Source organism: Coregonus clupeaformis, unplaced genomic scaffold, assembly GCF_020615455.1.
Source record: "Coregonus clupeaformis isolate EN_2021a unplaced genomic scaffold, ASM2061545v1 scaf0035, whole genome shotgun sequence".
Lineage (NCBI taxonomy): Eukaryota > Metazoa > Chordata > Actinopteri > Salmoniformes > Salmonidae > Coregonus > Coregonus clupeaformis.
Genome location: NW_025533490.1, coordinates 140,574 through 153,177, shown reverse-complemented (window position 1 = coordinate 153,177; position 12,604 = coordinate 140,574). Strand labels below are relative to the sequence as shown.

Below are 12,604 nucleotides of genomic sequence, written 5' to 3'. Positions count from 1 at the left end.
CTCTACAGGAACAACACCATGGTATGGTAACTTGTGTCTCTTTACAGGGGTCAAATTATTTGGCATACTGTATATGCTTTTCATACACATGATGCTATCATCATTTACCTGTTTTGAAAGTACCCTTTGCAAGTAGTAACTTTTAAAAAATCTCATCTCTTTTTTTTTTGGGAAGGAAATTAATCACATACTCATTCATAGGAGTTCATATTTCATGGAATATTAAAAGTCAGACAAATTATATTCCCTTGTCTTCTGAAAGGAGAGAGAGAGCTTATATTCTACTGATACGGCAGTAATGACACATTAGTGAAAGATGAATGGACATGGTCATGCTCAATGATGGAAATGTGAAAGAAATGAACCAGCCATCTTCATGAAATGTGATCTTCATACTGGAGTTCCTTTGAAACCCATTTGCCCTGAGGTCGTCTCTTTCTCAGTAGAGTGCAGACAGGCTGGTCTGAGCTTCTGTACTGTATTTCTTTCTCCCTCTCTGTTCATATCCCCCTCTCAGTATCTCTCTCGCTTACTCACTCGCCCTCGCCCTCTCTCTCTCTCCCCATCTTCTCTCTCTCTCTCTCTCACCTGGTCCTGTGAATGTTTCTGCTAGCTTGCTCTGCTGCCCCTAAGGGCCAAAGCACGGACAGCAAGCTCTGTTGTGTCAGCACATTGGCAACCATGCAGGTCACACACACAAGTACTGTATATACTCCTCCACATGCCGCACACACAAACATGTAGGTGGTTCGATAAACTATATTTGCGATGCGTGATGTGTAACCTTGCTGAAGACTTGGGCCATTTCCCAAAGTAAATACCTAGCCCTCACTAACACGGTCTTGAGCCACACTGACGACCCAGGTTCAATCAATACCTGGCTGGTCAGACATGCATGCTCATATATGCACGTGCAAACACACACACACACACACTAACACACACCTGTACACAGGCACACACACACACACACTAACACACTCCTGTACACACATACACACACACACACACACACACTAACACAATCCTGTACACACACACACACACCTTCGAGGCTGAAAGAAGTCAGTTTCTCAAGGACATGCAACTCAAAGCCCCTAGAGCCTTTCCACTGTGCTGCTCCTCATGTAGGTAAGGGATTCTTAAGGCACATTCCTCTCTCTTTCTGTCTCTGTCTCTGTCTCTCTCTCTCTCTCTCTCTCTCTCTCTCTCTCTCTCTCTCTCTCTCTCTCTCTCTCTCTCTCTCTCTCTCTCTCTCTCTCTCTCTCTCTCTCTCTCTCTCTTTCTCTCGTCTGGCTACACCCTGACTCATATCTGCAGCAAGGAATACACAGATAGAAGGACTCATATTTACAGTGTAACAGAGGACTCCTCTTAAAAGACCTCTTTAAAAGTGATGCATTCACTGTATATAGCCATATAGCCTGTGCCACCGCACATTGACTCTGTACCGGTACCCCCTGTATATAGCCTCCCTACTGTTATTTTATTTTACTGCTGCTCTTTAATTATTAGTTATTTTAATTTTTTACTTATCTATATTTTTCTTAAAACTGCATTGTTGGGTAAGGGCTTGTAAGTAAGCATTTCACTGTAAGGTCTACATCTGTTGTATTCGGCGCATGTGGCAAATCAAATTTGATTTGATATACAGTATTTATAACTGCTAGACTCATCTTAAAATACGTTGATATCTCTGTGGAAGTGACGCACTGTAAAAGGTAAAAATAAAAGCTTTACTCATTCAAGCTGAAATGCTTGAAAGCTAACGTCACACAGCCTTACTAGCGTAGCATTAGATTACAGTAGCTTTATTCGCTTGTTATCAACTTCGCGCTTTGCTCACAGCTTCTCAAGGCCGTAAAGTGATTAAGGAGATGGAGAGGAGGGAGAGAGGGGAGAGATTGAGATGGAGAGAGAGTGTCTTTGAGAGAGGGGGAGAGAGAGAAAACACTAGAAGTTGTCCTCTGTAAGTGGAGCGAGCCATGCGCTGCGTGATGCTGTAGGACTATAATTCTGTTAAAGAGCCACAGTGAGTCAGCACTTCTGCCTGATGCCTGCAGTCTGACAAGAGCCTAGTGACGGGGGGGGGGGGGCAGCGTGCCAACAGGGGGGTTAGAGACAAGTGTTCTCTCTAGAAAGAGGATTCAAGCTGTTCGCTGCATGGCCTTAGATGTTAGTGTGTTATTTCCCATATTACTGATGTGGTATAATGGTACTCATGTTACATGATCTGTCGTTAGTCGTAACTGATGAATAGCACAGCAGATGAAATCCTTAACTACATAATGATGTATTATATAATATTGTATACTGTAACTGTACTGTATGGCTCTGTGGCAACTACTTACGACATTCTTCATAAAAAATGTGTTAGGCTCTATTGTCTCTCCCTCCTGACCATGCCGCTGATGTGAAACCTTTGTGTTTTGGAAGTAGGGACTTTTGCAGGGGGATCAGTAAGGAACTGAGAAGCATGATATGATATGATATGCCATTTAGCAGACGCTTTTATCCAAAGCGTGTATGTGTGCATACATTTTTACGTATCGGTGGTCCCGGGGATCGAACCCACTACCCTGGCGTTACAAGTGCCATGCTCTACCAATTGAGCTACAGAGGACCTAACCTTGAAACCTGAAGTGAGCAGTGCTATAACAGTATGCACATCCGCATAGGACTGTTCTGTGTCCTGCCTAAAACACTTTGTCTCTGTGATGCGGTAGTTACAAGGTTGTCCACAGAGGCTCTTAACAAAGAGACACCATTTCCTTTGTAAAGATTGCCTGAATTGTTAGGATTCCTATTAGGACACAGACTCCTCTTCAAGGATCGTCTTAATTGGCTAAAGGAAATGTTATCTCCTTCTAAACCCTCACCTGATTCGCTGAGGGACTTCCGTCTCCTCTCTCCTCTCTCCTCCATCCAAAATGGAATACCGAGGGGTTTTGTTAAAAGGGTTTTAATCGATTAGAAAATTACCTTTCTGCCTGCTTGTGACGTCTTTGAGGAATAGGAGATGTGTTTAAGTGTGCGGTATCAGATAGCGTGGAAATTAGTAGAATGAGTTAGGGATATGGGGGACCCTTTATTGAGTAGTATTATCTAGGAAGATAGGGACCCCTTTATCCCACTGTGGTTGAATATGAGGAGCTGGTTGTAGTTAACTGACTGTGAGAAGCCAGTTGTATTTGACTGAGGGGCCAGCCGTCTGGCAGACAGAGGGATGAAGGGAGGTCAGACAGGTGGAGGGAGGGAAGAGGAGGAGGGAAGGGAAAGGCTATGATGTCACAGGGTCACCACCACTCCCAAAGGAAGCTGGGAGAGAGAGGGCAGGGACAGGAAACACGTGACTAAAAAAGAAAAAAGAGGCCCCAGAATGCAGCTGCAGCGTGAGAGAGAGAGAGCGCTAGAGAGAGATAGAGAGAGATATTCATGGTTGTGACAGTGCTGCTGTGTGGTGGTGGTGTGGTTTATTAGCGGTAGGTTTCCTCTTTACTCTATAGCCTATCTATTCAATACGCTGCTGTTAAGATGAGCCTGTTTCCTGACTGTCATAGCAAGGCCTTGTCTCTGAAGGGAGACATGTCAAGAAGGGACCAGCGATACAGGAATCGCATCAAGGGCAAGAAGTAAGTCCTTTTGTTGGATCAATGTACGTAAAGGCAAGGATGGGAAGTTGTATGGTGCAGATTTGTATGGTTTGTAGTGAACTCGTTGGGGTACTTGGTTCCTCTTGGTTGTAGTTCCTGAACTATGTTTCTGTATTTCTACATTTACTCATTGATACAACTCGCTGTTTAGTCATGAATACCGTTCACTCGACTAGAGTTGGATGCATTTGCTTACTGATGGAGAAGTGATAGCAGATAGCATGTTGTTAGCATTGCAGACTTGACAGAAGGGTGGTGTTAGGCCCGTTACAAGTTTCACTTCCTTATTTTTAAACCTCTTTTCATGTCTGCTTTCCTCACTTTCGTATCCAGAAATATTACAGATGGCTTACTCCAGAATGAATTTGATAAATGCTTGTTAGGCTATGTGTTTATGAACTTAGACCATGTCTCTACTGTGTGTCCCTTTATGTGACAGTATCTCTGTTTGTTTGTCTACCACTCACCCAGTGTGCAGAAGTGTACATTGTCGAGTCTAGTACACATGTTAACTGTATTCAGGCTGTCACAGTACTGACTATCCCTCACTCTGCCTGTGTCTCTCTAACTCCCCATGTCTGACGTTGATCGTAACTCCCTGTCCACCCTAAGCATGATTTCCCAGCCTCTCAGCTATGTGACAGTGGTAGTAACTGCTTGTTTGCAGTGTGTCAGGCCCTGTATAGCCCGGGTGCAGTGTACAGAGAATACACCACAGTATGAATAAACTAGATTAGGGATGTAGAGAAGCTCTCCTGTGTTCACTGACTCCAGCTTGCCTGTGTTTGTGTTTGTGTGTGTGTGTGTGTGTGTGTGTGTGTGTGTGTGTGTGTGTGTGTGTGTGTGTGTGTGTGTGTGTGTGTGTGTGTGTGTGTGTGTGTGTGTGTGTGTGTGTGTGTGTGTGTGTGTGTGTGTGTGCCTGCCTTGTGTGAGTAGTCAGATACTGTAAGCATGTTATCCAGCAGCAGCCAGACCGTCTTAGGGGAAATTGTTCATCATTTATAAATAGTGTGTCCTATAATCACAAAGCTGTGAATGGGTCTGTTGTCTTCCGTGGCTTTTGGAGAATACTATGGTGAACTGTAGCTTATGAGTTATTTTTACATAAAGCAGACTTCATGCTTTCATACATTTTCACACATGTTGTGTAAACGCTCTTTAGCATTGTCACTTTCTCATCATATGATGCAAAATGAATAATACAGGCCAGATTTCTGTATTTTGAAAGTTATATATCTTCAAAACTTGATGGCTGACATGTGAAACATTGTGGGACTATATCAACAATGGACTAATGAAACAAATACCAAAATATAGTTTTTTGGTGAAGTTTTCTTTTAATGTGTTAATGAGGTAGGCTAAGTTAGTTGTGCTAACAGTGAGCATTTGCAAGCTGTGTGCAGGAGCTTCCTCATTTGAATCACATCATACACTTTAATCCAACAGGTGCATTCCTTTTGAAGTAGACATGAATACTCAGAATAGGAGCTGAAACCTGATCAGATCATAAAATGTACACATCCATGTACAGTACAGTACAATAACCCCTTCTAAAATGTCCTATATGACATTGATATTGTAAGGTTATGAAACTATACTTTATGTAAGGTGTCTACTTTAGATGTAACTGAATGTCAAATCAAATCAAATCAAAATGTATTGGCCACATGCGCCGAATACAACAGGTGCAGACATTACAGTGAAATGCTTACTTACAGCCCTTAACCAACAGTGCATTTATTTTTTACAAAAAAGTAAAAATAAAACAACAACAAAAAAAGTGTTGAGAAAAAAAGAGCAGAAGTAAAATAAAATAACAATAGGGAGGCTATATATACAGGGGGTACCGGTGCAGAGTCAATGTGCGGGGGCACCGGCTAGTTGAGGTAGTTGAAGTAATATGTACATGTGGGTAGAGTTAAAGTGACTATGCATAAATAATTAACAGAGTAGCAGCAGCGTAAAAGGATGGGGTGGTGGGGCAGTGCAAATAGTCCGGGTAGCCATGATTAGCTGTTCAGGAGTCTTATGGCTTGGGGGTAGAAGCTGTTGAGAAGTCTTTTTGGACCTAGACTTGGCACTCCGGTACCGCTTGGTCGTGCGGTAGCAGAGAGAACAGTCTATGACTAGGGTGGCTGGAGTCTTTGACAATTTTGAGGGCCTTCCTCTGACACCGCCTGGTATAGAGGTCCTGGATGGCAGGAAGCTTGGCCCCAGTGATGTACTGGGCCGTACGCACTACCCTCTGTAGTGCCTTGCTGTCGGAGGCCAAGCAGTTGCCATACCAGGCGGTGATGCAACCAGTCAGGATGCTCTCGATGGTGCAGCTGTAGAACTTTTTGAGGATCTGAGGACCCATGCCAAATCTTTTCAGTCTCCTGAGGGGGAATAGGCTTTGTCGTGCCCTCTTCACGACTGTCTTGGTGTTTTTGGACCATGATAGTTCGTTGGTGATGTGGACACCAAGGAACTTGAAGCTCTCAACCTGTTCCACTACAGCCCCGTCGATGAGAATGGGGGCGTGCTCAGTCCTCTTTTTTTTCCTGTAGTCCACAATCATCTCCTTTGTCTTGGTCACGTTGAGGGAGAGGTTGTTGTCCTGGCACCACACGGCCAGGTCTCTGACCTCCTCCCTTAGGCTGTCTCATCGTTGTCGGGGATCAGGCCTACCACTGTTGTGTCGTCGGCAAACTTAATGATGGTGTTGGAGTCGTGCCTGGCCATGCAGTCATGGGTGAACAGGGAGTACAGGAGGGGGACTGAGCACGCACCCCTGAGGGGCCCCGTGTTGAGGATCAGTGTGGCAGATGTGTTGTTACCTACCCTTACCACCTGGGGGCGGCCCGTCAGGAAGTCCAGAATCCAGTTGCAGAGGGAGGTGTTTAGTCCCAGGATCCTTAGCTTAGTGATGAGCTTTGAGGGCACTATGGTGTTGAATGCTGAGCTGTAGTCAATGAATAGCATTCTCACGTAGGTGTTCCTCTTGTCCAGGTGGGAAAGGGCAGTGTGGAGTGCAATAGAGATTGCATCATCTGTGGATCTGTTGGGGCGGTATGCAAATTGGAGTGGGTCTAGGGTTTCTGGGATAATGCTGTTGATGTGAGCCATGACCAGCCTTTCAAAGCACTTCATGGCTACAGACGTCAGTGCTACGGGTCGGTAGTCATTTAGGCAGGTTATCTTAGTGTCCTTGGGCACGGGGACTATGGTGGTCTGCTTGAAACATGTTGGTATTACAGACTCAGTCAGGGACATGTTGAAAATGTCAGTGAAGACACTTGCCAGTTGGTCAGCACATGCCTCGGAGTACACGTCCTGGTAATCTGTCTGGCCCTGCGGCCTTGTGAATGTTGACCTGCTTAAAAGTCTTACTCACATCGGCTACGGAGAGTGTGATCACATAGTCATCCGGAACAGCTGGTGCTCTCATGCATGCTTCAGTGTTGCTTGCCTCGAAGCGAGCATAGAAGTGGTTTAGCCTGTCTGGTAGGCTTGTGTCACTGGGCAGCTCGCGGCTGTGCTTCCCTTTGTAGTCTGTAATAGTTTTCAAGCCCTGCCACATCCGCCGAGCGTCAGAGCCAGTGTAGTACGATTCAATCTTAGTCCTGTATTGACTCTTTGCCTGTTTGATGGTTCGCCGGAGGGCATAGCGGGATTTCTTATAAGCGTCCGGGTTAGAGTCCCGCTCCTGAAAGCGGCAGCTCTACCCTTTAGCTCAGTGCGGATGTTTCCTGTAATCCATGGCTTCTGGTTGGGGTATGTACTTACGGTCACTGTGGGGGACGACATCATCAATGCACTTATTGATGAAGCCAGTGACTGATGTGGTGTACTCCTCAATGCTATCTGAAGAATCCCGAACATGTTCCAGTCTGTGCTAGCAAAACAGTCCTGTAGCTTAGCATCTGCGTCATCTGACCACTTTTTTATTAACCGAAGTCACTGGTGCTTCCTGCTTTAGTTTTTGCTTATAAGCAGGAATCAGGAGGATAGAGTTATGGTCAGATTTGCCAAATGGAGGGCGAGGGAGAGCTTTGTATGCGTCTCTGTGTGTGGAGTAAAGGTGGTCTAGAGTTTTTTTTCCTCTGGTTGCACATTTAACATGCTGGTAGAAAATAGGTAGAACGGATTTAAGTTTCCCTGCATTAAAGTCCCCGGCCACTAGGAGCGCTGCATCTGGATGAGCGTTTTCCTGTTTATTTATGGCCTTATACAGCTCATTCAGTGCAATCTTAATGCCAGCATTGGTTTGTGGTGGTAAATAGACGATATAGATGAATATAGATGAAAACTCTCTTGGTAAATAGTGTGGTCTACAGCTTATCATAAGATACTCTACCTCAGGCGAGCAAAACCTCGAGACTTCCTTAGTGTTTGATTTTGTGCACCAGCTGTTGTTTACAAATATACACAGACCGCCACCCCTTGTCTTACCGGAGTCAGCCGTTCTATCCTGCCGATGTAGCGTATAGCCCGCTAGCTGTATGTTATCCATGTCGTCGTTCAGCCACGACTCTGTGAAACATAAGATATTACAGTTTTTAATGTCCCGTTGATAGGATAACCGTAATCTTAGGTCATCCAATTTGTTCTCCAATGATTGAAGATTGGCTAATAGGATTGATGGGAGCGGCAGCTTACTCGCTCGCCGTCGGATCCTTACAAGGCACCCCGACCTACGTCCACGATATCTCCGTCTCTTCCTCATGAGAATGACGGGGCTTTGGGCCTTGTCGGGTGTCTGTAGGATATCCTTCGCGGCCGCCTCGTTGAAGAAAAAATCTTCATCCAATACGAGGTGAGTAATCGCTGTCCTGATATCCAGAAGCTCTTTTTGGTTATAAGAGACGATGGCAGAAACATTATGTACAAAATAAATTACAAATAACGCGGAAAAACACACATAATAGTACAATTGGTTAGAGGGCTGTAAAACGGCAGCCATCTTCTCCGGCGCTGTTCTGGTATTGTTTCAGTGATAGTTAACACCAGGCAGAAAGTAATGGATGTGTTGTTAGCCACCTTAAAATGGTTGCGGGAGGAGAGGAGGAGAGGGATGAGATCGGAGGAGTGGAGGGGAGGTGAGGTGAGGGGAGGAGAAGAGTGGTGAGGAGAGAAGAGGAGTGGAGGAGAGGTGAGAGCAGAGCAGAGGATAAGTGAAAGGATGGCGGAGGAGAGGAGATCACGCATACAGCAGGTGCGTGGGCAGACGGTAACCTGGTTTATACACAGACAACCAATATCATCATCAGAGAGGCTAAAGAAATGAAACATAACATCCTCCTGACAGGAGTAAATCTGCCTGACTCCCCCGGCTCACCGGCCTGCTCTGTATTTCATCTCTGTTATTCGTAGAGGAGCAGGAGGAACAGGATGTGGAGATTTGTTAGACAGATGTTGAGTAAAGGAGGAAGGGGAATGTCTCTTAAAGGGCAGACACTGGGTGCTTCTCTTTTCTCCTCCCTCCTTCCCCTCTTTCCTTTCCTCCTCTTCCTCTTCATCCTCCATCACTCTATCACCATTTTCTTTCCTCTCCTCAACCTCATCCTCCATCATTCCATCACTCTTTCTCTCCTCCTCCTCTGCTGTTATTCTCCATGTCATCCTTTTCTCTATTTGTCCTTGAGGAGCTTGAAGGGGTCAGAGACACCGTCTGTTTCCTTTATCTGGCTTTGCTCACCTGAATATATTATATTAGTCCAGAGCAAATTTCAAATGAATGCTTTGGTTAGCTTTTGGCTTATCTCCTAGCCCAGGCCTAGCTTGCCCCACAGTTCGTATCTAGTTGGACAATGGCTAGGTTTGGCAGTTGCAGTTGGCTATTCTTAGGGCTCTGGTTATGGCTATGGCTCAGAGCTAACTCGCCCGAAAGCTGATCGACTTCAGGAACTCATCTGGTTTGTGGATTTAGAGATTATAGAGAAAATGTTCTCATGTCATCAAGTGCTGCCAGGTTTATTTTCCCCCTGCTTTTAGACTGAGGTCAGTGACTGACACACTGTCTCTGTTCTGTCTCCAGAACCAAGGACACACAGTTCAGTTCAATTAACTATTTTTGCAGACTGACTGTAACTTTCCATTATTAATCTGAGATGATGAAATTTGCAAAGGAAAAGGGAGTCTCCCATGTAGGTTCCCACTTATAATACATGCCTTTTATCAGACTTTCAGAAATTATATTTCTCAATGTTATATGTATATAGAATGTATTCACTATTTCACTCCTACACTTTTTCATTCACTGTACCAGTTATATCAGTCCAACAGTGTCCAACATCCAGGACTCAACATGTTTGTATGCTGAACTGAATAGATAAATAGATTTTATTTGACAATTTAAAAACACAATTCTAGCTGCACACGTGGATACACTGTATTTGAAATCTTTGAGGATAACACAAAAAGTTGTACAACTTCTATGCATTGTGGTCCTCTGAACAGCGACTATTCACTGATGCTAGGACAGACCCAGAGGCCAATGTTGTTGGCCCTTGATAGTCTCCGTCACTCATGTCTTGTTTTGCCCATGGTCATGGAACATTGGAAAATGAACGGCCATTCTCTTTTTCCAGTCCAGTCCAGTCTGCCCGAGACAGACAGAATGTGCATAGATAGCTGTGCTGAAAGCCAGACAGAGACAGGGCTTAGCGAGCACAAAGGAAACTGCCACCATCTACACTATTCACTCCCAGCCTCCACATTATTCACCCCCCAGCATACAGCCACCACATGGCTCAACAAAGCTCTGTTACCTGCCATGCCCCTGCTCAATAGACCAATAGACTGCCGGTGCTACAACAAAAACTGTTCACCATTGACAAAAGCTACCGGGCGTTCAGCAGCCATCTTAGAACTGAACCCAGCCAACCAGCCACTGTGTTATAAATGCACAGACAAGCTTTCCCCTGCTCTTTTTGTTCTTGAGAGCTGCAGACAACAAAAACACAGGGATGGCTGAGCCCGGCACTGAGGAGGGTTAATGCCAGCTTTTTACTGAGCTTGCAATTGCGAGGGGAGGGGGTTCGACCTGCGTCTGATTGACTATGGGATTTCCTGGGAGGATTTGAGAACACCCAATGGGGAGGGGCCACCGAGAGGATGAGGTCATGCTTTTTCTGCGAGGGGAGTGACATCAAGGGCTGGGGTCTGGGGAGACAGCAATGAAGGAATGATCAGAAAGATTGGAATAATAATAAAGGGGTGCAGAGAGGTCCACCAGGGCAGTTGGTCGGGATTGTGATGAATGTGTCTCATTTTGTTGGTTGTCGCCCTTGTGTGGGTTGCTCTCTCTCTCTCTCTCTCTCTCTCTCTCTCTCTCTCTCTCTCTCTCTCTCTCTCTCTCTCTCTCTCTCTCTCTCTCTCTCTCTCTCTCGTAGTAGGGAAATCCTTACATCCGTCCTAACCATCTCACTGTAGAATCTGCTCTCTTCCCATTGCGCAAATATGGTTGAAATTATGTTATTATCAGAACTGGTTGTAATCTGCTGAATTCCCCTTTTCCCTGTCTGTTTGGAAAAATGTAACATTTTATTTTATTCCGTTGAGGAAGATTTGTAGGAAAACTTGAGATTTGTAGGAAAACTTGGCCCCCTGCCAGGAGTTCCCCCCTCTATCCCTGTCTCGATATTCCCTTCCAGTGGGAACGTTACTGGCTTGTTGACAAGATGCGAACAGGAGAGGGGTCTCCCTGGTCTCCCTGACACTGTCATTTCCTCATCTTGTTTTCCATTACATACTCTGTTGCTCTCTCTTTCTCTCTCTGTATATATCTCTCTCTCTCACTCGCTCTTTCTCTCGCTCTCTATTTCTTCTCTCTGCATTTCACCTCTGCCCTCTTCTCTATTTCCCCCCCTCTCTCTCTCGCTCTCTCTCGCTCTACCTTCATCTGCCCTCTCACTCTTTCTCTCTCATTCTTTCTCTTTCTCTTTCTCTCACCCTCTCTCTCTCTTTCTCTCCCCCCTCTCAGAAGACATAGGTCATTTTTCCTCATAGTCACATGCTTGGTGTGGGTTGCAGTCTTGCCGGCAATACCCACTCACAACAACAACAAGCACTGTATGTAATATAGACACAAGTTACAGGCCGACTGATTTAAAAACAAATTGTAATTTGTTTATAGAATAGATCAGCATTCAATAGACATACTAACTAATTAATCATGTTGTCTCATTTCTTTAGTGCAATTGAATGCTGGTTCGACTTTGAATTGTGGAATATTGATTTATTGGCCATAAGGTTTGATGTATTTCTGACATATTTTAGATGTATGGAATTGGACTGGCCTTTTGGATTGGACAGAAGATGGATCATTGGACAGAGAGAGATGGGAGGCTACATGTGTGGCACATGATTTCTTGCGTTTTTTTGTAGTGCTGCATCGTAAAAAATATTGAAACCTTAAAATCTGTCAACACCTTGTTGGAGGTTCTCTCCTCTCTTCCTCTCCTCCCCTGCCCAGTACAGAGGGTCCTTCCTGTAGACATGACCCACTTCCTTCAGAGGTGTCTCTGCCCACGTCATACCATGACCTCTGTCATCCAGACAGAGAGAGAGGATGACCAGACTAACATTTTGAAGAGTCCCACCAGAAAGTCTGATTGTTAAACAGACAATGCCTTTTGGGTTACGGTGAAGATTCAATAGTTTGCACGGTTGACTCATTATGTCTTTTTTAATCTTTATGAATCTATTTTTGTATTGAAATGTCATCTCCAGCGATACTCCATTCAACTCAGTGATGTGAGGGGTTATCAGTGGAGTCAACACATTGTATGTGATGTGACTGCTGCAGTAACAGTAATCCTAGAAACAGGAAACACAGTTTACAGTATTGCTATTGTTTAGTTAGAGACAATGGAACTGGTTTACAGGGTGACCAATACATCACAGTACACCGCTGAGATGACAGGTTGGTGTAGGAATTAGATAGTGGATCTGTGTGGGAAACATTC

The 12,604-nt window shown here is 44.9% G+C and overlaps 1 protein-coding gene across 2 annotated transcripts in view; it reads left to right on the top strand.

Moving 5' to 3' along the window:
- The window catches only part of LOC121566204 (LIM domain kinase 1), a 93,611-nt gene that overhangs the window by 35,463 nt on the left and 45,544 nt on the right, over window positions 1-12,604 (top strand). The window contains exon 1 of one of the 2 annotated variants that reach the window (XM_041876371.1): window positions 3,443-3,632. The exons of the other annotated variant lie outside the window; for it this stretch is intronic. Within the exon in view, the coding sequence (XP_041732305.1) occupies window positions 3,535-3,632 (98 nt within the window). The 5' untranslated portion in view covers window positions 3,443-3,534. Of the gene's footprint in view, window positions 1-3,442; window positions 3,633-12,604 lie in introns of those variants that run through there. 2 annotated transcript variants of the gene reach the window in all.